Below are 24,604 nucleotides of genomic sequence, written 5' to 3'. Positions count from 1 at the left end.
TTCTGTAAATAAACATGTGACTATTTACTGACAATTAAAGATACAAAAATGTACGCATTTCCTTTAAACTGAGGCTCGGGGAGGAGGCTCACAGGCTCTGGCAAGTGCTTTTATAATGCATTTACGACCACGGAAAAGTAAACTGTTGCATGTTTTTTTGTGCCTCCCTTTCCTGCCTTCTGCCTACAGACTCGGGTTGTCCCCCAAAGGTGCGCGGTGGCTGCTTTAAGGGCGTTCTGCAGGACCAAGCGGCAGGATGCAGCCATGACGTCACAGCCCCGCCCCGCGGGGTGATGCTGCAGCTACCGCGGCGGGCTGGGGGCGCCGGGCTGGGACGGAGCTATACCCCGAAGAACCAGGAGCCCAGCCTGAGAAAGGGATGCCTCCCGTCTGGACGCACAGGTACCGGCGTTTTCTCCTGCTCCCTCCACCCAGCTCCGCGCAGCATTGCTGTTTAGGCCCCAGGATGATGGTGGTGCCCAGGCTGGGGGCTCCGGACGGGCATGGGGACCTTTGTTCTCCTTGGGTATCTAGTGAATTAAGCTGAGGATGGAGCCTCCAGGATGAAGTGCCCACAGGCCTGGAGGGAGAGGCAGTCTGGGGAAATTTGCTTCCAGCGTCTGCTGTGTTTATTGCGCCCCGGGCCTGTTCCTGGCTACCTGGGCAGGTGTCATCAGCTTCCGGGTCACTTCCTCCCCGAGGCTGAGCCCTTTGGCTGGCCAAGGGTTGTGGTAAACCATCTCCCAGGATGTCTGGGTTACTGGGAACAGCACCCTGTCGTCTTAGCACTGTCCTGAGTCACATAGCTAAGGGTGACATGCTAAGGGTGATAAGCGGTCCCTTGACCCCCTTCCTGGACAGAAACATCTCACAGCTCCTGGAGTCGGTACAACGTTTGTTTTTCTGTTCTTGTGGGAAGCAGAGTCAGGTGCTGATCAAAGGCAAGTTAGTGAGCTCTTAGCCCGGACTCTGGGGACAAGTTGGCCCACGGGAAGGAGCCCAAGTCCCGGAGATGAGGTGTGAGAACTGGGTGGTAGTTTACTGACTGAAACCCTTTAAAGGCTACACCAGCGTTTAAAGGGCCGAGGAGAGGCCTGAACTATTGGCGTTGAGAATCCAGGAGGCAAAAGGGAAGTGGTACCCAACCACCCCATGGATGGAAGCCCCTCACCGCCCCCCCCCACACACACACTTTTCTTTTACAGAGAAAGGAGAAAATGGTTGGTTCCAAGTAAGATACTCTTAAGTATTGGAGTTACCTGGATGAGGCTTGTTTTGTCAGTCAGCTGCATTGAAACAGCCCAGGCTGGGGATGAAGACATTGCTGCCCAAGCTGAGGACCTGAATGTGGATTCCCAGCTCCCATTTAAAGCCATGAGCTATGGTACCAGATCTTCAGTCCTGGCGTTCATATAGTGAGATGGGAAGCCGGGCTGGGGAATCCACAGAAGCTCTGGGCTAGCCTAGTGTATCCAGCTGCAAGCCAGAGATCGCTTCTCTAAAAAGGTGGAAGATGCGGCCCTTCACCCACTGACAGATCTCACTGCCCACAGACAAAGGGACTTTCTTAGTATAAAATTTTCCAAAGCTCTTAACAAACACATTTTTTATTTGTAACTTTTATTTTCATATGTGTGTATGTGTGTGAGAGAGAGAGAGAGAGAGAGTGTGTGTGTGTGTGTGTGTGACTGTGTGTGCTCGCATGTGTGCGTGCACCAGTGCCTGGGAAACAAGAAGAGAGCATTGGGTCCCTTGGAACTGGAATTTCAGGTGGTTGGGAGCCACCTGATGGGGGTGCTGGGAACCAAACCCAGGTCTTCTGGAAGAAGAGCCAGTGCCCTTATCCCCTGAGCCATCTCCCCATCCCAGAAAAATACATATTTATTTATTATTTATTTTACTAAAAAACGATGATTTGGGGACTGGCAAGACAGCTGAGCAAGTAGAAGCCCTTGCTACCAAGTCTGATGACCTGAGTGCCATCTCAGGGACTCAAAGGGTGGCAGAAGAGACCCAGCTCTTGCAAGTTATCCTCTGACTTTCACATATGTGTTGTGCGCACACACACACACACACACACACACACACACACACACACACAGAGATTAAATTTTTTAAAGGTTATTCTGACCTGACTCCAATGCAAACAGAAAGCTAAGTGAAGACATTCTTCAAACTCCAGGTTAGTTCTGGTTCATGTACCAGGCCAGCGGTTCTCAACCTGTATGTCTTGACCCCCTTGGGGTCACCTAAAACCATGGGAAAACACAGATATTTACAGGGTAGTTTTGTTTTGTTTTTTGGTTGTTTGTTTGTTTGTTTGTTTAAGTTCATTTTACTTCTTTACTTATTCATGTCTTTTTTGTATATGAGTATTCCAGAAGAAGGGATCTGATTCTATTACGGATGGTTGTGAGCCACCATGTGGTTGCTGGGAATTGAACTCAGGACCTCTGGAAGAGCAGTCACGTGCTCTTAACTGCTGAACTATCTCTCGGGACCTTTTGTTTTGTTTTGTTTGAGACAGGGTTGCTCTGTGTAGACTTGGCTGCCCTGGAACTCACTCTGTAGACCAGGCTGGCCTCAAACTCAGAGATCCTCCTGCCTCTACCTCCCAAGTGCTGGGATTAAAGGCCTGCATCACCATGCCCAGGTAAGGGGGCAGTTCCTAGCACCTGTAGGTTTACGTGCACTTTATTCTGGGTAGAATACAGATAGCAAAGAGGGGATAAAATACTGTGTCTCTGACGTAGGGAGGGCCCAGGAACCCTGGAAGGGGGGAATAAGTGCTGTGACCAACTGGTAGAGTTGAAGCAAATTCACAGCACACCCATGTCACATTGGCTCCAAGGACACAGGCCTTCAAAGTGGGAAGCTCCAGGGGTCACTAGCACCTACCTGTACTCTGGAAGAAGGGCTGGTCATGTGACAATTCTGCAAGTTGAGAAGTCCCTGAGCTAGAGGAAGGAAGCACACACAAGCCTAAGCTTTTTGAAACTGTTAATCTCCAACAAACAAAATTAATTGCATTTATTATTTATTTATTTAATGGTACCGGTGCAGGTCAGAGGACAACTTGCAGGAGTTGGCTCTCTCCCACCATCTGGGTCCTAGGGCAAGCGCCTTGACCCACTGAGCCATCACTGGAGCCCCTAAAACCTTAGTCTTGACTTACTCTTCGCAAGTAAACTATATTTTAAATGAGGTATTACTTGTCTACATGGTTCTCAGGTCCACCTGTCCTCATTTTACATGACAGAATCTTTAAGGTCACCAGATAAGTCACATTACCTCACGTAAAATGCACCTCTTAGGCAGGGCATCAAGGTCCTTCGCCATCAGTGAATGCTGTACTGGTGACGTCATCTCTCTCCACCCTCACTGTGGCCCTCAGCTAGTTCGTTCTCATTCATGTGGAAGATTCCCACTGCTTGGAACAATTTCCTTCACTTTCTAACTGAACTTGAAGGCAAGAACTATGGCATTACCCTATCTCTTTGAGCTCTGTGTCTCGATGGTCAGAACTTAGTCACACGGGAGGATGGGTTGGGATGCTTGAAAGGGTGGTGGGCAGGTGGAGAGATGAGAATATGAGTAGAAGGATTGGGAAGTAGGTGCATGAATTTGGCTGGACAGATGATGAATAGAGGTAGATGGATGGTAGGCAAGTGAGTGAATGAGTAGGGAATAGATAGAGGGTGGATAGATGGATGGTGGATAGGGGATGGATGGGTGCATGGATGGAGTATAGATAGAGGGAATTGGATGGAGGGTTGTTATGAGCGGTTTTTCCATGCTGATCTGGTCCCACCACCATGCCAGCCCCAAGTAACATACAGAGATGCTGTATTAGATATAAAGCTGTTGGCCAGTTACTAGTTTCTTATTGGCTAGCTCTGTCTTAAATATTAACTCATTTCTATTAATCTAAGTATTTCCACGTGGTCTCATCTTACCGGAAAGAAGGCCCAGCCTCTGTTCTCTCCAGTCTCTACATCTTAACTCCTCCTCACTACTGCCTCGAATCCCCGTTGTCTCCTAGTCCCGCCTATCTTGCTTTCCTATTGGCCAACAGTGCTTTATTCATTAACCAATAAAAGAAACATATTTACAGAATGGCATCTCCCATCAGAGTGTAGAGGAGTGAGTGCTCTGAATCCTATCTCTATGTGCAATCATTTCCACTACTGGTCTCTTCGGTGGAGATGCCTGCATTATGGAGTAGTACAGGAGTCTGAACACACATGGAGTGAATTTTGAATCTATAAGGGTGGGGGAGGTAGACTGTACCTGGACAGTTCTGGAACATCCTTGCTCTGGGTCTCTGTTCCTCCCCTCTGGCCTCAGCCTTCTTATCCCTGTGTTGAGGGAAAACGATGTTGGTTACAGTGTGAATCATAGAATCAATTCCTTTAGTTTATAATCTAGATTTGTTTCTAAAGGGCAAAAAGCAGTAAGGTGCTCAGAGAACGATCTGAGCAACAAACCCTGGAGGGCAGAGAGCAAAGGGCAAGGGGCAAAGGATAGGGGTCAGAGGACAGAGGGAGCTTTTGCATTCCCAGTTCCCTACTAGGCGCTGGGGTGGTGTAAAAATTTCTCAAAATATAAATACATTGGGGGCAAAGAATTTATTTCTCACCCTATGCGGCTGTTTTTAAATTCATTCATTCATTTCTGGCTGTAGAGATGGAGCCCAGGCCTGGAATGCATGAGGCCAGTGCTGAGCTACATTTCCAGCCCTAGACAAGAGGTCTAGACCATACTCAACTCACTGAAAATCCACTCCTCAATAGTAGTTGAAAGGAAAGGACTCGTGACAATCTCCCCACCACGACACACACACACACATACACACACACCACACGCACATACACACACCACATGCACATACACGCCACACACACACACAGACACACACACTACACACACAGAGACATACACACATACACACACCACACGCACACACACAGACACACACACACACCATACACACATGCCACAGACACACACACACACACCACACGCACATACATGCCACACACACACACACACACACACACACGCCGCACAACACATACACACACTCCCTGATGCTTTAGGGCAGGCAGGCATCTGGCCCCCCCTTTGGCTCCTGTGAAGAAGTCTTATATAAAACACTTTTCACCCCATGCAGGAAGGGCTGTCCCTCATCATGAGTAAGCTAGTTTAGTGCTCAGCCCCCAGGTGGCTCCCGACCCCTGCCTACACTTTTTGGGTGTCTAGTCCTGTGGGACCGTCAAACAGTCAAAGGAAGGCAAGACCTTCGAAGCACCCCCTCTCTGGCAAGAGGCTCATTTTGTGTGTCAGTCCCCACTCAAACTGCACCCCTGGAGCACTGAGGGAAGCTTGAGGACTGGGGCTCTCTCCCTAAGCACAGAGGGAGCCTCCCGTTTGTCCTCCTACCCCATGTGAAGGGCTCTGCTCCAGCCCCTGAGCAATGGGCTCTGCTAGGGGCCGAATGCAGGGGTTGGAGAGACAGACAGACAGAATGGACTGGGAAGTACTGCGTGCGCGCTTAGCTTTCCCCACGTGGATGGACAGCAAGCGAGGAGGGCAAGGGCTCATGGGGGGAGATGGAGGCACCACGCAGACCTCTGTGAAGTAACTGTTGTCCCTAAATGGGTGTCCCTCACAGCAACAGCCACCAGCCCTGCCTACGATGATCCCCCCAGCAGGCAGCACCCCTCCGGGAGAGGCCCTCTTCCCCAGTGTGGCTGCTCAGGACTTGTGGAGGTCTCCCATCTCCGGCTACTCAGGGTCCATGACACGACACATCAGCCACCGGGCCAACAACTTCAAACGCCACCCCAAGAGGAGGAAGCACATTCGACCTTCTCCACCCCCGCCCCCCAACACCCCTTGTCCCATTGAGCTGGTGGACTTTGGAGACTTGCATCCCCAGAGGTCGTTTTGGGAGCTGATCTTCAACGGCTGCATTCTGTTTGGCATCGAGTTCAGCTACGCCATGGAGACGGCGTACGTGACTCCGGTTCTCCTGCAAATGGGCCTGCCCGACCAGCTCTATAGCCTAGTGTGGTTCATCAGCCCCATCCTCGGTGAGCCCCGATGGTGGTCGGCCTCTGGAAATCTCCGGAAGCTTCCAGAAGCCTCTGCTGAAGCAGCTTGAGGGACCTGAGGGGACGAGGGAGGAATTGAGTTCCCCTCCTTAGTATGGGGCTATGGGAAGACACAGGTATGGCCGGTCACGTCCTGTATTCCAAGTTCTTTGATCTGTGCTGGAGGGTAGGGCAGGCATTAGGCAGACCCCAGGATTATCATCCAACACGCTCAGCTCCGAGCACTCAGCGCAGAATCTGAACCATGAGGTTGATGCAACCGGGAGAGGGCGGGGCTTGGTGTCTTGTAGAGCAGGTCTGGTCTGGGGTGGCTCGGGTCGCTCTAGCCACCAACCCTGATCTTGCTGCTTTAAAGTTCCGGTGCCTTGGGAGTGCGGGCTGCTGCTTCTGCATCCCCGTGGCGCTGCCCTGGCAATAACGCCCCCTGCTCTGTTTCAGGATTCCTGCTGCAGCCTCTGTTGGGTGCCTGGAGTGACCGATGTACCTCAAGGTTTGGAAGGAGGCGCCCTTTCATACTTGTCCTGGCGATAGGTCTGTTGCTTGGCATGGAAATAAAATGGAAAGAAAGAGACAAGGAAGGGAGGGAGGAGGCAGAAGAGAGGCTCAGGCGATTCCCTGGCAGCTCCAGGCCCAACCCTGCCTGAGCCAACACTGAGGATAAATCATTTAATCGTTTGCTTGTTTGTTTTAATAAGCCAATAAAGCTCTTCTTGTCCTCGTTCAGCATATGGGATGAAAAGCCTGTCCTGAGTGAGAATTCTGCGGGTCTGCAGGTGACTCCTACAGGCTTCTCAGTCTCAACCTAGGAAGTGAGCCCCAGGGACAGAGAACGGCTCCACTTCCTCTAGTGACTTGGTCTCTCTGTTTCCAGGGGCATTGCTGGGCCTGTCACTCCTTCTCAACGGAAGGGACATTGGGATGGCCCTGGCTGACACAGCCACCAACCACAAATGGGGCATCCTTCTGACGGTGTGCGGGGTGGTGCTGATGGACTTCAGCGCAGACTCAGCAGACAACCCAAGCCACGCCTACATGATGGATGTGTGTGGCCCCGTGGACCAGGACCGAGGCCTGAACATCCACGCCCTCATGGCGGGTGAGTACTTCCCCAAAGGCGAGGCTGCAGTGCTGTGGGGTTCAGATGTGCCCCTAGCGGCTGGGGTGCTCCTTCCCGACCTCCAGATTTAGAAGTAAGCTGATGAAGTTGAAAGATACAGGTCGGCATTGAGGAAACGATGGCCAGCATTTATCTTTGGTAGAGATGCTCCACCTGAGTCTGACTCTCAAGACCCACATGGTGGAAGGAGACACCTAATTCCTACAAATGCCCTCTGACCTCCACAGGGCACAGGGCACGCACACCACAGCCCCAAAGTAAAGAAACAGACAACACTCATCTTGAAACTGGAGAGGTAGCTCAGTAGGTAGGTAGGGTGCTTGCCTGGTGTGCACCGAGCCCTAGGGCTCCCCGGCACTGTGTAAGCCAGGTGTGCTGGTGCACATCTGTAATCCCAGCATTTAGGAGGCAGGAAAGTGAGGGGCTGGAACTCATTTCAGAATACATAGCCTGATGCAGAACTGGGATACATGAGGTCCTAATGAGAGAGAGGGAGAGAGAGGGGGAGGGAGGGGGAGGGAGGGGGAGGGAGGGAGAGAGGGGTAAGATGTACTCCTTTAATCCCAGCACTCAGGAGACATGCAAATCATTGTGAGTTCAATGCCAACCTGGTCTATATAGTGAGTTCCAGGCCAGCTAGGGCTGCACAGTGAGACCCTGTCTCAACTAAGTAAACAAGTCAAGAAACTATCCTGAAATCATTGGGGGAGGGGGAGGGGAGGCTGGAGAGATGGCTCAGCCGTTAAGATTGTCTACTGCTTTTTCAGAGGTCCCGAGTCAATCCCCAGCACCCACACGGAAACTTTCCCACCTGTACCTCCAGTCCAGCAGGTCCGGTGCCCTCTTCCTGCTTCGGTGCAAGTCTGTGCTCAGGCACTTAACCCCCCCCAACAACCCCCAACAACCCCCCAAAAACCCCCCAACAACCCCCCAACAACCCCCCAACAACCCCCCCAACAACCCCCTAACAATCCCCCCAAAAAAAACCCCAACAACCCCCCCAACAACCCCCCCAACAATCCCCCCAAAACCCCCCCCAACAACCCCCCCAAAAAAACCCCCCAACAACCCCCCCCAACAACCCCCCAACAACCCCCCCCAACAACCCCCCAACAACCCCCCAAAACCCCCCAAAAAAACCCCCAACAACCCCCCCCCAAAAACCCCCCAACAACCCCCCCAAAACCCCCCCAACAACCCCCCAAAAACCCCCCCCAACAACCCCCCAAAACCCCCCCAACAACCCCCCAACAACCCCCCCAAAACCCCCCAAAACCCCCCCCAACAACCCCCCAACAACCCCCCCAACAACCCACACATACACATAACTTTAAAATAAGTAAATAAAGACAGGAATTTTTTTAAAAATTAAAAAGGTATAGTGCATGCCTTTAATCCCAGCACTGGGGAGGCAGAGGCAGGTGGATCTCTGAATGTGAGGTCAGCCTGGTCTACAGTGTGAGTTCCAGGACAGTCAGCACTAACCAGTAATGTAGTGAGACCCTATCTTTTGTTTTGTTTTTTTCAAGACAAGTTTTCTCTGTGTAGCTCTGCCCTGGAACTCCCTCTGTAGACCAGGCTGGCCTCAAACTCAGAACTCCACTTGCCTCTGCCTCTGAAGTGCTAGGATTAAAGATGTGAGCTACCACTGCCCAGCTCCTGAGAGCCTGTATTTAAAAAGAAAAAAATTAAAAAGTAACAGAGAAAGAACTCAATACTGGCCTCTGGCTTCTAAACACAATTATGAATACCCAAACATGTATATACAACACCGCCTACACAGATGTTCACCAATATATACACACATGCACACAAACACACATGCATACCACACACACCCACTCAGATGTTTACCAATACACACACATGAACACAAACACACATGCATACAATACACAGACACACTCAGATGTTTACCAGTATATATACACATGCACACACACACACACACACACACACACACACACCCCATACACATCCCTCATGAGTCGTCATCAAACTGTAATACCTACAGAATGTTGTCAGTCTGTATATGTTTAGTACAGGCAGCTTGTTTTCCCCTGAACATTTTAAAGCCAGGATGATTCTGGCCTTGTGGATGGGAGTGCCACCTGTGTACATGTCAAGTATGGAGTCATGAATGTAAGTGGGCAGGGCAGTCTAGTCTTACCCGCAGCAGCCATGTTCCTCCCAGGGCGAGACAAACTCCGGCACAGCAAGCATCCCTGAGATGGCCACATGAACTGTCCCTGCCCAACCTTGCCTCGTTCGGTGTAAAGACAGTGTTGGTCATGCTGTTACCTCCTTCGCACTGGCCTGGTGGTTCATAGCACTGTGGCTTACGCCTGAACAGACCTCATGTGACATACATCTTCTTCCATAGGGCACTGACAGAAGTCAGTGAGGAACTCAAGCAGGGCAGGAACCTGGAGGCGGGAGCTGATGCAGAGGCCATGGAGGGAGCTGCTTACTGCCTCACTCCCTCGGCTTGTTCAGTCTGCTTTCTTATAGAACCCAAGACCACCAGCCCAGGGCTGACCCCATCCACAAAGGGCTGGGTCCTCTCCCATCAATCACTAATTAAAATGTACTACAGACTGGTCCACAGCCCGACCTCCTGGAGGCATTTTCTCAGTGGAGGCCCCTCCTCTCAGACGACTGTAGTTAGTGTCAAGTTAACATTCTTTAGCCAGCACAACCCTGTAGACCCCGAGGATATGCAGGAAAGGAGGGGCTAAGCAGGCCTGTGCCACCCAGGCTTGGCCTCACGCTTGGGGCCAGTCAATCTGCGCCTGTCCTGGGCGTATTCTTGAACGATGCAAAAAAATGCCTTCAGAACTAGTTAACAAGCTATTTCTGAGTAGGTGGGCTCACAATTCAATACGTGCACACGAATCTGGGGTATTCATGCTTGTGTACCTATGCTGTGTTCACACAGGCATGTCTGTGCTTAATGACATGAAATGAGTTCCTGCCAAAGTCGGGGACGCGGCAAGGAGACACTGACCCCACAGAGTGATTGCTCTGAGGCAGTAAGAGGGGGCAGGAGGTCAACCTTGTCACACTGTGTGATAGCACCTACTAAGGCTTCCCGGGACATATGTGCAAAGCAGTGCACAAACTCAGCAAATGCTGGCTTGTGATGCTCTGCAATTAAGGCATAGCTCAGCGGCAGGGCACTTGCCCAACATGCCAGAGGCTGGCAATTTGATCCTAGTGACACAGGGTGAACAAAAGACAACAGTCAGCCAGGTGTTGGTGGCGCACGCCTTTAGTCCCAGCACTCGGGAGGCAGAGGCAGGTGGAGCTCTGTGAGTTCGAAGCCAGCCTGATCTACAGAGAGAGTTCCAGGACAGGCTCCAAAGCTACACAGAGAAATGTTGTTTTGAAAAACCAAGTAAATCAATAAGTAAAAGACAACCGTCATCCAAGTGTGGTGACTGTGCCCAGCACTCAGGAGGCAGAGGCAGGAAGGTGCCCGGAATTCAAGCCCAGCCTGGTCTACAGAGTGAGCCCGGGCTGGCCAGGACTGCAAAGCAAGCATCTCAAAACAAGAAGGGGCATTACAATGTCTCAGTGGGTAAAGGCACTTGTCACCAAGCCCCACACACTGAGTCTGATCCCCCAGACACCACATGGGGGAAGGACAGAGCCGACTCCTGACAGTTGTCCCCTGACGGCCACGCACACACTGTGGTATGGGACCCCCCACACACACACATACACACACAGGGTAAAATTTATAATAATTTAATTTGAAAACAAAAACTAGAGACCTCAGCTTTCCCAAATTAAAACACATATAACAAAATGATATGGAAGGGGAGGAAAAGCCCATTTAGAAATAGCAGTTTAGGGGGTTGGAGAGATGGCTCAGAGCTCTTGTAGAGGTCTTGGGCTCACAGCACCTGTAACTCCAGATCCAAGGGATCTGACACCCTCTCCTGGCCCCCACAGCCTCCTGCACACACGTCAAGCATGCTCACAAACATAAACATAAAGTAAAAGCAAATAAATAAAAATTTAAAAAGTAGAGCCATGTGTGGTGATGTATGTATTTAATGCCAGCACTCAGGAGGCAGAGGCAGGCAGATCTCCGAGTTTGAGGCCAGCCTGGTCTACACAATGAGCCAGGGCTAGACACATACAGTACTAGATTAATTTCAATATAAAATGAATGACACCCTTATGAAACCTGCCCTTGTTTAAGGGTCTCAAATCTTCAATGGTTCCTCCAAAAGATGCATCAAAAGCTAATTGGCAGGACCCAAACTCACCTGAGATAAATCGGTGGGTAAAGGCACTTGCTGTCAAGCCCAATTGCATCCCCAGAACTTGGGGCCATCCTTAGAAGTGACTTTCCTCACGGTGGCCCTGCACAAGGCCGATACCAAGGGACATGCTCATGTGCACACTGGCTTGTATGTTGAAGATGAGGTCTTGGTGTGTTTGTGCTGCCCTGAAGCTGGACACGTCTTAAGCAAAGGAATGACTGGGTTCAAACGGTCCCTCCCAGGATTCTAACATGCTTCCTTTCAAATGGAAGGCGGGTTGGCAGTTTGTCCTTCTGCTCCCTGCCCTGGAGCCAAGCCCCCAGGTCAATGTGGAGAAGAGAGTAGCCAATTGGCCCTGGGGTGTGTGTCAGGGACACCCATGGGGCCCCCTCAGCAAGTCTTCCTCACTTGCTGGGGTGTAGTTTTGACAGACACCGCATTGGGTCCTTGGAATGGACTTCCATACTTTGATGGCTCCACCTTTCCCGGGGACTCTCCTGGCCTGAATCCTTCTTCTCTCCACAGGTCTTGGAGGAGGGTTCGGCTATGTGGTCGGGGGCATCCACTGGGACAAAACTGGCTTCGGGAGGGCCCTGGGGGGTCAGCTCCGAGTCATCTTCATCTTCACCGCCATCACCCTGAGTGTCACAACTGTGCTTACCCTGATTAGCATCCCTGAGAGGCCCCTGCAGCCCCTGGGAGAGAAGAGGACAGCGATGAAGAGCCCCAGCCTCCCCTTGCCCCCCTCCCCTCCTGTCCTGTTGGAGGAGGGGGCCAGTGATGCCCTCCCGTCTACTACAGCCACCAGCTTGTACACCAGCTTCTCCAGCCCCATCTCACCACCCAGCCCCCTCACCCCCAAGTACGGCAGCTTCATCAGCAGGGACAACTCCCTCACAGGCCTCAATGACTTTGCATCATCCTTTGACACCTCCAACATAGACAGCGTGCTCATCGACTGCTTCACGGCAGGCCATGACAATTACCTGGCCCTGCCCAGCAGCGTCCCCAGGCAGGCCATCAGTGTCAGTTTCCCCCGGGCCCCGGATGGCTTCTACTGCCAGGAGAGGGGGCATCTGGAGAGGAGAGAGGGGGCCCTGACCTCGGGCTCGGATGGAGATGTGCTAAGGGTAGGCTCTCTGGACACCTCTAAGCCACGGGCCTCAGGGATCCTGAAGAGGCCCCAGACCTTGGCTCTCCCAGATGTGGCTAGAGGAAATGGTCCTGAAGCCAGCAGGAGAAGAAACGTGACCTTCAGTCAGCAGGTAAACGGTCAGTCAGAGGCTGAGGGGGAAGTGTGGCCTCAGAGATGCCTGCCTTTGCATGTGGGTATGGTACTCTGGATGCCTGAGTCCCCAGATGGGAGGCTTTGTTCAGGCAAGCCTTATGTCACCTATGCTCCAAGGAAAACCGAGGCCGGGACCCTTCCAGAGAGCGTGGTGTAAATGCTGTGCACCGCTTTCCCTCAGCGGCCCAGCCGCTGCCCACACCGGGCCCTTGCATATGGTGCCAACAGATCTGAATCCTTTTTTAAGGTTTATTTATTTATTAGGTATACAGTGTTCTGTCTGCATGTATGCCTGCAGGCCACAAGAGGGCACCAGATCTCATTACAGATGTTTGTGAGTCACCATGTGGTTGCTGGGAACTGAACTCAGGACCTCTGGAAGAGCAGACAGTGCTCTTTACCTCTGAACCATCTCTCCAGCCCTGATCTGAGTCTTAAAGGAAGAAGGGACCACCACAGCAGCCTGTGGTGTCTTCTGGGACCCCCCCAATGTGAGCAGTTGCCCCTGCTCATGTCAGACTAGCTGACCCAGAAAGGCTGCGGGCTCAAGGGTGTCTTCTGCAAAGGGGCAGAGTCTTCTGGAAGGCTGAAGTGCCTTTACTATGTGTCAGATTGGCCATGAAGTTGTTGGTTGCTATTGAAGGTTACTTTCAGAGCCCAGGTTGGTTAAGTGCTTGTCTTGAAATTATGAGGACCCGAGTTTGGTCCCCAGAAGCCACGTTAGGGGCTGTTGTGGTGAGACAGTGCCTGAGTAACCACACCTCCTGAGGTTATCCTCTGGCCTGTACATGTAAACATGTATTCCTATATTCACACGCGTGCACACACACTCACACAGCACCCTCCACCCCTGGAGGATCTCCTTTAAGATGCCCTCTTATTTAGGTAGACATGTCTGCGCCCCTTTGGCCCTGGAGCCCTCACAGGAGAGCGATAGGGAACTTGGAGTTTCTAGGCCACAGCCCTATGAGGCATCTAGCCTGCACCGGTCTCTTCAGGGAGGTAGTTCTGGGGCCAGGTAGTCTGGAGCAGGATCCAGTGAGACACTTTGCTTAGGCCACAGATGCCACCGCCTGACTGAGCCAGAGCCACTGCCTCTGCCAGAGAAAGGGCTGGGCAGTGAGAGAGGCTGCTCCTCCCCGGAAAGAGTGCAGAGGTCCGAACGTGGAGGGCAGCCCAGGGGCTGGACAGGGTTTCAGACCATGTTTCCAGAGGACATGTTTCCTAGCAACACAAATCAAGGCTTGTCTTCTTCCTTCAGTGACATCCAGGTAGCTTCTCTGGCCCTTTGTCAAATGGGTATCCTGTTTAACAGAACTCTGATGGCTCTTAGATTCAGGTCTTAATGAACCCGAGGCCCCCAGCTCCCCCTTTTTCTGTTCCCGCCCAGCTTCTGCTCTGTCAGCAGTAAGTTCTTTGAAAATACTAAAATCTGAGCTGGAGAGATGGCTCAGCAGTTGAGGGCACTGGCTGCTCTTCCAGAGATTCTGGGTTCAGTTCCCAGCACCCACACGGCAGCTCACGATTGTCTATAACTCCAGTTCCAGGGAGTCTGATTCCTTAATACAGACACACATGCAGGCAAAATATCAATGCATATTTTAAAAAAGAAAGAAAGGAAGAAAGGAAGAGAAAGAAAGAGAGAGGGATGGAGAGAGGGAGGAAGAAAAGAAGAGAGGGAGGGAGGGAGGGAAATGGTAAAAGTCAGCTCAAGGCTGGGCAGTGCCCTCCGTTGACAGAGAGCTTAACATGTACAGAGCCGCAGTTCAACCCTCTCTTACACAGAGTGTGGCGGTGCATGTGTGTAATCCCAGCACCTGGAAAGTTAATGAGAGCCTGTTTCAAAAAAAAAGAAAGAAAGGAAGGAAGGAAGGAAGGAAGGAAGGAAGGAAGGAAGGAAGGAAGGAAGGGAAACAGAGAAGGAAAGTGTGAGCTAAATATGAACACGTCCAGGCTCAGGTTTTCGCTGTCTTCTGCTGCAGGTGTAGGGAACAAGCTTCGCTGGTATGGCTGCTTTGTGATCCCGAACTACGGCTTCCTGTTTCCGGTCCCACTAAAATAGTCCGGTGCAGCCACCTGGGGTGTTGGTGGTGGTGCAAGCCTTTAATCCCAGCACTCGGTCTACAGAGCGAGTTCTGGGACAGCCAGGACTGTAACACAGAGAAATACTGTTTTGAAAAGCAACAGATTGGCTGTGGTGGCGCACACCTTTAACCCCAGCACCGGGGAGGCAGAGCCAGGCAGATCTCTGAGAGTTCAAGGCCAGCCTGATCTACAAAGCTATGCAGAGAAACCCTGTCTTGAAGAAACCAAAACAACAACAATAAAGACAGTCTAGTGGCCACAGTGTCCCCCCCCCGCCCCGCCCAGAGCAGCTCCTCCTCCCTCCTCATTCTCCAAACAGCTTAGTTCTAGGGTTCCCTCACCCTGGAGTCCGTGCTCCAAACCCAGGCAAGGTACTGCGGAGCAAAACCTCATTCCCAGGCAAAGTTCTGGGGAGAGAGATGCCAGGGGCCTGCAGGGGCCATTGAATGCCTGTGTCTCAGCCCCTTTCATTCTGCTGATGGGTGGGTGTCTGTGTCTCATGATCTGAACCCCCCCCCCCAGACAGGGCGGCCCTGTCCTCCATGTGGCAGGAGACCCATCGTGTTTTAAATGGGTGTCTCCAGTCCCTCTGAATTAGCGTTCACAGCCTTCTTCCACAGGGGAGAAGGTGAGGGCTGGCTGGGCTAGCAGTGATCCGTGTGTCACGTGTGTGCATGCGCACATGTGTGTGCACATACATGGAGGTTAGAGGTCAACTTTGGGCGTTCTTTAGACAACATCCTTGGTTGTTTTGTTTTGTTTTGTTTGAGACAGGGCCTACAGTGGCCCTGTAACTTGCCATGTAGGCTAGGCTAGCCGACCAGCAAGACCAGAGATCTGCCTGTCTCTGCCTTCTCAGTGCGGGATTGCAAATGAATGTGGCATCCTTTAACCCAGGTTCTGAAGCCTGAACTCACGCCTCATGTTTCCATGACAAGCATTTACCAACTTCCCCTCTCCCTGATCTGTCTTTATTTTAACTGTATCTCCACTTCCTGAGGGACTTCCTTTCTCTGTGTGCGTGTTTGTGTGAGAGACAGGGGAGGCCCTGTATCACACTGTGAGGCGTTCACAATGAACTTCCACCTCTAGCTGCTCCTGGGTCTCAGACAAGATACCCACAGCTCTTCTCTCCCCCAGTGCTCGGTTATGACCACCCCCGCCCCGTCAGAAGGCAGACTGGGTCTAGTGAGAAGGCTCGGCTGGTAAACGAACCCCTACTGCACAAGCCTGATGACCTAAGTTTGATCCCTGGAACTCACAGTACAAGAAAACTGATTCCACATGCATGCTGTGGCATGTAGATGTCTGTGCTCATACACATATGTACGTCACACACACACAGACACCATGCATACACACATCCACTAATAATGGTAAATGAGATAAAAAGTTAAGAAAAGACAGAAGTCCCCCCACACACACAGCGTGTGCTGTCTGTGTTTGCTTCTCAGCACACGCCATCGCATGCCTTGGTGGGATGTGGCTGACTCAGTGGCTCTGTTACAGGTCGCAAACATCCTCCTGAACGGGGTGAAGTACGAGAGCGAGTTGACCGGCTCCAGTGAGCAGCCGGAGCAGCCACTGTCCCTGCGGCGCCTCTGTTCCACCATCTACAACATGCCCAAGGCACTGCGAAATCTCTGTGTCAACCACTTTCTGGGTGAGCCACGGCCCGTCTGTGCCCACGTGCAGCCAGCGCTCTGCCTGCACCGGGTCTGGGCACAGAGCCCTCACTTCTTGGGGTTCTCAGGTTCCCCTGTCTGCACTGGAGGCTCTCCTCCAGGTCACTGAGGGACCCCCTTTCCTGGAATGTAACTCTCAGGTGTGAAACATGCAGCCCTCCCCCCATCTGCATACCTGTTGATGCTCTTAAACCACCAGGGTTTGGCACTCGGTGACATCGAAAGACGCCAGCTTGGCCGTTAGTTGTTTGTTGTTGAGTTGTTGAAGGTCTGAGGATGACAGATTTGTAGTAATTTAGCGCTGCCATTCAGAGGGACACAATTGACATCACAGGCAGACGTTCTTATTTTTTGAGACAGGGTCTCTCTCTACATAGCCCTGGCTGGCCTCAGAGATCCTCCTGCCTCTGCCTCCCAAGTGCTGGGATTAAAGGCGTGTGCCACCATCACCTGGTGACAGGCACTGTCACTACTCACAGTGATCTTTGCAGGGTGTCCTACATAAACCAAAATCACAGATGGCTCCGAGAACCCACGTGACAGGTGTTTAGTGGGGTACAGCTTATGCCAACAAAGCTAGGTAGGGTAGGGACACAGAAGTCTGACCCAGGGAAGGGTTAAATCATGTGTCTGTGTGGGGACATACTTTGCTGTCGTGGAACTGAGTTTAATAATATTTGGTGGGCTAAAGACAACAGCTCAGTTGGTACAGAGCTTGCATGGATTCTATCCCCAGCACTGCAAAGACCAAGTATGCCTATAATCCCAGTACTCAGGAGGTGGAGGCAGGGGGTTAGAAGTTTTGAGTCCATTCTCAGCTACATTGCAAGCTCCAGGCCCACCTGTATCTTGAGACCCTATCTCAAATTTAAACAATAATAATTGTTTAATCGGAGCTGGGGAGCTGGGGATCTGGGGATCTGGGAATCTGGGGAGCTGGGGAGCTGGGAATCTGGGGAGCTGGGAATCTGGGGAGCTGGGGATCTGGGAATCTGGGGCGCTGGGGAGCTGGGAATCTGGGAATCTGGTGAGCTGGGGATCTGGGGAGCTGGGGAGCTGGGAATCTGGGGAGCTGGGAATCTGGGGAGCTGGGGAGCTGGGGAGCTGGGGAGCTGGCTCAGCTAATACTGTGCTTGCCGCACGGACATGAGGACCTGAGCTTGGCTCCCCAGCTCCCACACAGAAAACTGGGCATGGCAGCACACATCTGTAATGTCAGCACTGGTAACGTGTGGACAGAAGGATCCTTGGGACCTGCTGGCCAGCCACGCTAGCCAATCAAGGAGCTCCAAGTTCAGTGAGAGACACTTCATTTAAAAAAAGAAAGAAAGAAAACAAAAGCTGGGAAGCGATTGAGGACACCTGATGCTGACCTCTGACCTCCGCACACAGCACACACATACAGAGTATAACATCATCCCTTGATGGAGTAGAAGCTGCGGTGACCGTTTATCACGGCTTGGCTTCCTCAGCCAAGGAAGCTGCTGGCAGCCTTCAAAGAGTAGCGCTTGGAAGCAGGGTCGCGTCACACAGCAGGCCCACATTGCAGTTTGCATTTCCATATATTTTTCCCCTGATGGGTGTGGTGGCACAGGACTTAAATCCCAGCACTTGGGAAGTGGAGGCAGGTGGATCTCTGTGAGTTCAAGGCCATCCTGGTCTACATACTGAGTTCTAGGACAGCTGGGGGTTTGTAGAGATAGGGAGATTATGTTTCAAAAATAAACAAAAAAACTTAATATATTCCCCCTGACTAAATATATTCTTCTCCATGTTGCTGAAAATCACCAGCATTAACTTGCTTCCTGATTATAAGAATTATTTCTCCAAGCCAAGCATTGCAGTGCACACTTTTAATCCTAGAATCCAGGAGGCAGAGGCAGACAGATCTCTGTGAGTTCAAGGCCAGCCTGGTCTACAGAGTGAGTTCCAGGATAGCCAGGACTATGTAGAGAGACCCTGTCAAATAAACCACAAAAAAAAGGATGTTAGGTGATAGATAAACATCCCTGGCCAGCCTTTGCTGGGTGAGGGTCTGTGGGACAGCCAGGCAAGAGTATAGAAATAACAAACTCAACAGTTCTGGAAACTAAATTATTGTTGTTATGGACACTGCCACATTTCAACCAAAATGGAGTTACTTTACAAATCACAGTGACCCTGGCTAACATGACCCAGGCTAGACTTGAACTCCCCCCCCCAAGACAGAGTTTCTCTGTGTAACAGCCCTGGCTGTCCTGGAACTCGCTCTGTAGACCAGGCTGTCCTTGAACTCACAGAGATCTGGCTGCCTCTGCCTCCTGAGTTCTGGGATTAAAGGTATGCACCACCATGTCTGACTTCCGTGTGTTACTTCCGTCTAGTAAGAGTGCTGGTGGGAAAGACAGAACCACAGTCTGAGTGACCCAGGGTCACAGCCTCTGTCTCCCTCCAGGGTGGCTCTCATTTGAGGGCATGCTGCTATTTTACACGGACTTCATGGGAGAGGTGGTGTTCCAGGGCGACCCGAAGGCACCGCACACGTCGGAGGCCTACCAGAAGTACAACAGCGGTGTGACCATGGGCTGTTGGGGCATGTGCATCTATGCCTTCAGTGCGGCCTTCTACTCAGGTACCCACCTCCCCCCCAACCCCAACCCCCGCTGCGTGCACACTTCACGGTAAAGGACCAAGAGTCTCTGCCCTGCAGGCGGGGAGTGGTCCTGTCTTTAGTTCAAGTCCTCAGCTACTGCTGGGCCTACCAGCTGCGCTGTCCTGAACCGAGAGGATGTCTGGGGTGCAGGCATCTGTAGATGTCTGTGGGTGTCAGGTCTCCAAGGAGGAGGCACCCCAAAAGGGACATGTCTAGACTTGTCCAGACCATGGGTTCACACATAAGGGCAAAGCAGGTCTGGGGGCAAGCCATGGGACCACATACAGGCAGGCGTGTGGCTGACAGCTAACCCCATTCTTCTCGCGATGCTGCACAGAACAGCAGGGCCGGAGGAGGCCTGGGAAGGAGGCAAGGGAGCACCTGCTGTGATGTGGGCAGCAGGAGAGCCTAGAGTGTTGAGTGCAGGGTGGGCAGGGTCTGGAGTCTGAGCTGAGCCCGAGGGTGCGCTCCTGGGACACCATGCTCCATTCATCCCAGGACAGTCCCCTTGGGACTCGGTTGGCAGCATGCACCTACAGTGTCCTCCTGGGGTCTTAGGGTGAGGTCAGATATTTCCAGACTCAGGAGTATCGTGTCTCTGTTGCAGCTTCCCAGAGGTGCCGAATGGTTCCAAAGCAGTCATGATGTCTCAGGGGGGACCCAGCATCGGCCCTGAGCCGATGACACCTGTGTGTGTTCTGTGAGATGTGGCATCAGAGTCTTCATGTGCCACCAAAAACAAACAGAAGCTCCTTTAGTTTGTCATTTAAAAGCTCAAAGCAGCAGGGATGGCTCAGTGGGTAAAGGCCCTGGCTGCCGAGCTTGATGACTTGAATTTGATCCCCAGAATCCTCATGGTGGAAGGAAGTGACGTCAGCAAATTGTCCTCTGACTGCCACACGTGTGCCACGACACACGCATGTCTCCCCTACCCCAACTCTACCATGCACACTAAATGAATATTCAAGGTTTTTTTGTTTTTTTTTTTTTTTTCTAAGTGCAAAGTTATTCTGGGGCCACACAAAGTCAGGCTGAGAAGGTGGGGCGAGAGGCGGCTGGGGGGATGGGATTTGTGTGTGGGGTGTAACTCATGGTGGGAGAGATTACTTAGCATCTGCAGGGCTCTGGGCTCCATGGTGTAGCACCGCACGCGTGTAACAAACAGGTGGAGACCAGGCTGCACGCTGCAGTGTGCGCCTGCCCTTTCTGACCTCCCTCACCTCAGGGGACCTCAGGGGTGTAGCTCAGCGCAATAGCCTGTTATGTGCTCAGCATCTTTTAAGCCAAGCTCATCCCTAGAGACCCCACACTAGATGCTAGTCTCACGTGTGAGCCCTGAGGTCAGCGCTTTGGGAGTACTGGGCCGCCTAGCCGGGTGGCCTTGTGTTACTTGGCCATGCCTGCTCTGGGTAGCTCATGGTGTGCTGACAGCCAGCACACTTGCTCCCGTTCCAGGCACGGGACCACATTGCGGAGCCTTCAGGAGTCTCACCGTTTGATGTGAGAAGCCCCAGGGCCCTTATGTGGCAGGTGTGAATGAGGACACCCCAGGTCTTGCTATCCATGCCACAGGCCTGCGGGGGACAAGCTGCCTGCCCTGCTCTGCCCAGGGGAGAGTGGCGCAGGGAAGAGCCTGGCACCCACTCAGCCTTTTCCTGCCTGCAGCTATCCTGGAGAAACTGGAGGAGTGCCTGAGCATCCGTACCCTCTACTTCATCGCCTACCTCTCCTTCGGCCTGGGCACTGGCTTGGCCACACTCTCCAGGAACCTGTACGTGGTCCTGTCCCTCTGCACCACCTACGGCATCTTGTTCTCCACGCTCTGCACCCTGCCCTACTCCCTGCTCTGCGATTACTACCAGAGTAAGAAGGTGGGTATGATCACCACATGCTTCTTGCGGGCACCTTAGAGACTCTCCCCAGGCTACCTCCTGCAGGCAGTTTCCTGTCTCACAGCCATGCTCAAATAACGGACACACGGGCTTATATTGATTATAAATGCTCAGCTGATAGGTCAGTCGTGTTACTACCTAACTCTTACGTTTAAGTTAAATCATATTACTGTCTATACTTTGCCATGTGACTCATGGCTTGTGACCTCATTGTCTACACATCCTTCTTCCTCCACAGCTGGCTGTCATCTCCCTGACTCTGCCCTTCTTCCCATCATTCTCCTGGTTTGGTTGTCCCACCTACAATTCCCCCTGGCTACCAGCCAATCAGCTTTTTGTTAAACCAGTCCAAGTAACAATCTTCACAGTGAGCCAAGGGATTATTCCATAGCCACCTCCCAGTATGAACAGGGGTACTGGGGGGAGGTGGTCCCCTGTTAACACATGGCTGGGTCCACGGGAAGGAGAGGAGGACACCTGGAACATGGTGACGGAGAGGCAGGGTTTTTAAAAGCAAAATTGAAGTGGAAGGCCTATGCTTGTTTTATCCAGCCAGAGTTTTAGAACTGGCGTTGTGTGATGTAAGGTGTGTGCGTGGGCCACCACATGTGTGTGCAGGTCAGAAGACACCAGCCCAGCTGCAGATCATGCTCAGGCTGTGAGGTGAGGCTTGCATCACTAGACCCAAGCCCCGCACCCACTGTGCCATCTTGTTGGCTACAGATCATTTTGTCAGCTTCGCTGGGGTCTAACTCCCCACAGAGTCTTTGCTTTTGTTTTGCTTTTCCCAATAGTCTCATGTAGCTAAGGCTGGCCTCAAAGTGGCCCACTTGCCTCCGCTTCCTTTGCACTGGAACTACAAGTGTGTGCTACCGCGTAGTAACTCAGTTGGGCGTGAATAACGAGTTAGATGCCAGCTGGGATTATGTGAGAACACATCCTGAAAAATAAGTAAAAGAAACCAGACACTGGTGGCACATGCTTTTAATCCCAGCACTGGGGAGACAGAGGCAGGCGGATCTCTGTGAGTTCGAGACCAACCTGTTCTACAAGAGCCAGTTCTGGGAAGGGCTCCAAAGTGACAGAGAAACCCTGTCTAGAAAAACAAAACAAAACAACAACAACAAAAAGAAAAACCAGAAAAAAAAAGTGGCTTTTGGAAATGTCATGGATTGTGTAGCCACTGCCCTGAGGCCAGGCAGGTGCCCCCCCCCTCCAGGGACAGCCCTGTACCGCCTGGCCTGAGAGAAGCCAGCCTTTCTTCTGGTTGTTACCTCTCTGGACACTGGCTGACCCCTGCTGTGGTCTCCCTGGGTCCCCTCCTCCCCGCCTCTGAATGGAGGTTCTGGCAGGTCTAACTGATGTGACGTCCCCTGGTCAGTTTGCAGGGTCCAGCGCAGATGGCACACGGCGTGGCATGGGAATGGACATCTCGCTGCTTAGCTGCCAGTACTTTCTGGCTCAGATCCTTGTCTCTCTGGTCCTGGGTCCCCTGACCTCAGCTGTGGGCAGTGCCAATGGTGTGATGTACTTCTCCAGCCTTGTGTCCTTCCTCGGCTGCCTCTACTCTTCCCTGTGCGTCATCTACGAAATTCCCTCTGGTGAAATGGCTGACGAGGAACACCAGCCCCTCCTGTTGAATGTCTGATGTCTCAGAATCTCCACTTTGGACTTGAAGGCGGTTGGTCTGCTTCAGGCTGGCCACCGAGAAACCAAAGGCCTTGCCAGCCAGCCAGACTTCCAGTGGAATGTAAATATGAGCTAAATAAATGACCGAAGCAAAGCCTTTAGAAGCTCTTATGTGAGGGCGTGGGGCCACGTGGGTGGAGTTGCTGTGCTCTGGGGATGGTGGTATCATGGGAAAACCATTCATCAGAAGTGAAGATGTAACTTGGCTCTCAACTGTGGTTCTCCATCAAGGGTGCTTCTGATATCTCCCAGCCCCCTGGAAGGTCTGCAACAGTGTCTGGTTGCCACAGCTTAGCCGGGTGCCATTTGCCATCCAAGGATGGCAGACATCCTTGGATACACAGCCCCCAACAGCAAAGGCTTATCCAGGCCAAGATGTCAGTAGTGCAGAGAAGGGAGTGTATACCTCTGGTAACTGGGCTAGATATTCTTCACATTGCACTATGGTTAGACAGATTTATGTTATTCCCCCGCCCTCTGGGAATGGTGGTTCCTTCCATCCATCCATCCATCCATCCACCCACCCACCCTTCCATCCATTCACCCACCCACCCACCCACCCATCCATCCATCCATCCCTCCACCTATCCACCCACCCACCCACCCATCCATCCATCCACCCATCCCTCCACCCACCCACCCACCCACCCATCCCTCCACCCATCCACCCACCCACCCACCCATCCCTCCACCCATCCCTCCATCCCTCCACCTATCCACTTGCAATACAGTTTGGATCTGAAGGCTTGGTTCCCCAGGCCCCTTTGTAAGTGGGGCTCTTGGGACTCCACGTGTTAAGACGTGGGGCCTGGTGGGAGGAAGCTGAGTAATGAGGGCACACCTTGAGGGGTGTTAGGACGGTGGCCTCTTCGTTCCTTTGCTACCATTAGTTGAGCTCCTCCTCAGCTATGCATCTCATGTGATGCATGGAGCTCAACACAGCAGGGACCATGGCCTAGAACGTTAAGAAGCAAAAGAAAACTTTCCTCATTTAAGTTAATCTGGGGGGTACACCGTCCTCCCTGCCACCCTGGAGTGTCCCCGAGAGGGGCTGACAGGAACAATTCTTCAGAGATTAATATAAATGAACAAGAGACCCCACCCCACCACACCACACACACACACACACACACACACACACACACACACACACACACACACAACCAGGGAACTAAGCTCACGCTTGGCCATGGTGAGGAGTACTATGAGCAGGGCAGGCTTCTAGGCTGCTCCCTGGTGAGATGCCATTGAGCAGCGCCCTTTGCTGAATGAGAAGCCACAGCTTGACAAGTCTGAGTGACAGCATGCCTCAACATGCCCTAAGACTGGAGGCTGGAGCTGTGTCAGTCCGGGACACAGCTGTCACCCCACCCTCCTGCCTGAGCACCAGGCCCCCTCCCTTCTCAGCCATTCAGTGCAAGATGGACACAGAAGGTTTCTGGGTGCTGGAACTCCACAGAGCCAGGCTTGCAGAGAGAATGAGAACACATGGCCATGTCTCTGGGCTTCTAGTACCTCTTACTGACTGACCTGGAGAACTGATTTCTCCTGAGGCCTCTGGCCAACCTTCCACTCCCGGACATCCCAGCTTGCTCAAGGGTCTTAGAGATGTCTGGGAAGTGGCTCTCATCCTTCTGATTAACTGGCTGTGTGGCAAGAGCTGGGGAGAGGGAACCAGAGTACCTAATGCATTGGGCCTGGCGTGGGGTTATGTGACCCCTAATGCTTCCAGTACATGGTCTCTGGCCAACATTGCCCAGCCCTGAAGAGTGAATCACCGAAGAGTTCACCAGCTTGCTCTGACCAGTTAGGGCCAGTTGAGCAGA

At 52.3% G+C, this 24,604-nt stretch overlaps 1 protein-coding gene across 1 annotated transcript; it reads left to right on the top strand.

The window, feature by feature from the left end:
• Positions 1–247: 247 nt before the first annotated feature.
• Positions 248–22,870, top strand: Slc45a1 (solute carrier family 45 member 1). Its single transcript, XM_051173801.1, has 9 exons — positions 248–402; positions 5,675–6,095; positions 6,555–6,647; positions 6,988–7,212; positions 12,033–12,772; positions 16,390–16,547; positions 18,983–19,176; positions 20,863–21,068; positions 22,471–22,870. The coding sequence occupies exons 2-9, from the start codon at positions 5,699–5,701 to the stop codon at positions 22,735–22,737; spliced, it is 2,280 nt and encodes a 759-aa protein (XP_051029758.1). The 5' UTR covers positions 248–402; positions 5,675–5,698; the 3' UTR covers positions 22,738–22,870.
• The last annotated feature ends 1,734 nt before the right edge of the window (positions 22,871–24,604 follow it).

The sequence above is a fragment of the Phodopus roborovskii genome, unplaced genomic scaffold (genome assembly GCF_943737965.1).
Source record: "Phodopus roborovskii unplaced genomic scaffold, PHOROB, whole genome shotgun sequence".
NCBI lineage: Eukaryota > Metazoa > Chordata > Mammalia > Rodentia > Cricetidae > Phodopus > Phodopus roborovskii.
This window is presented reverse-complemented; position numbering and strand designations above follow the sequence as displayed.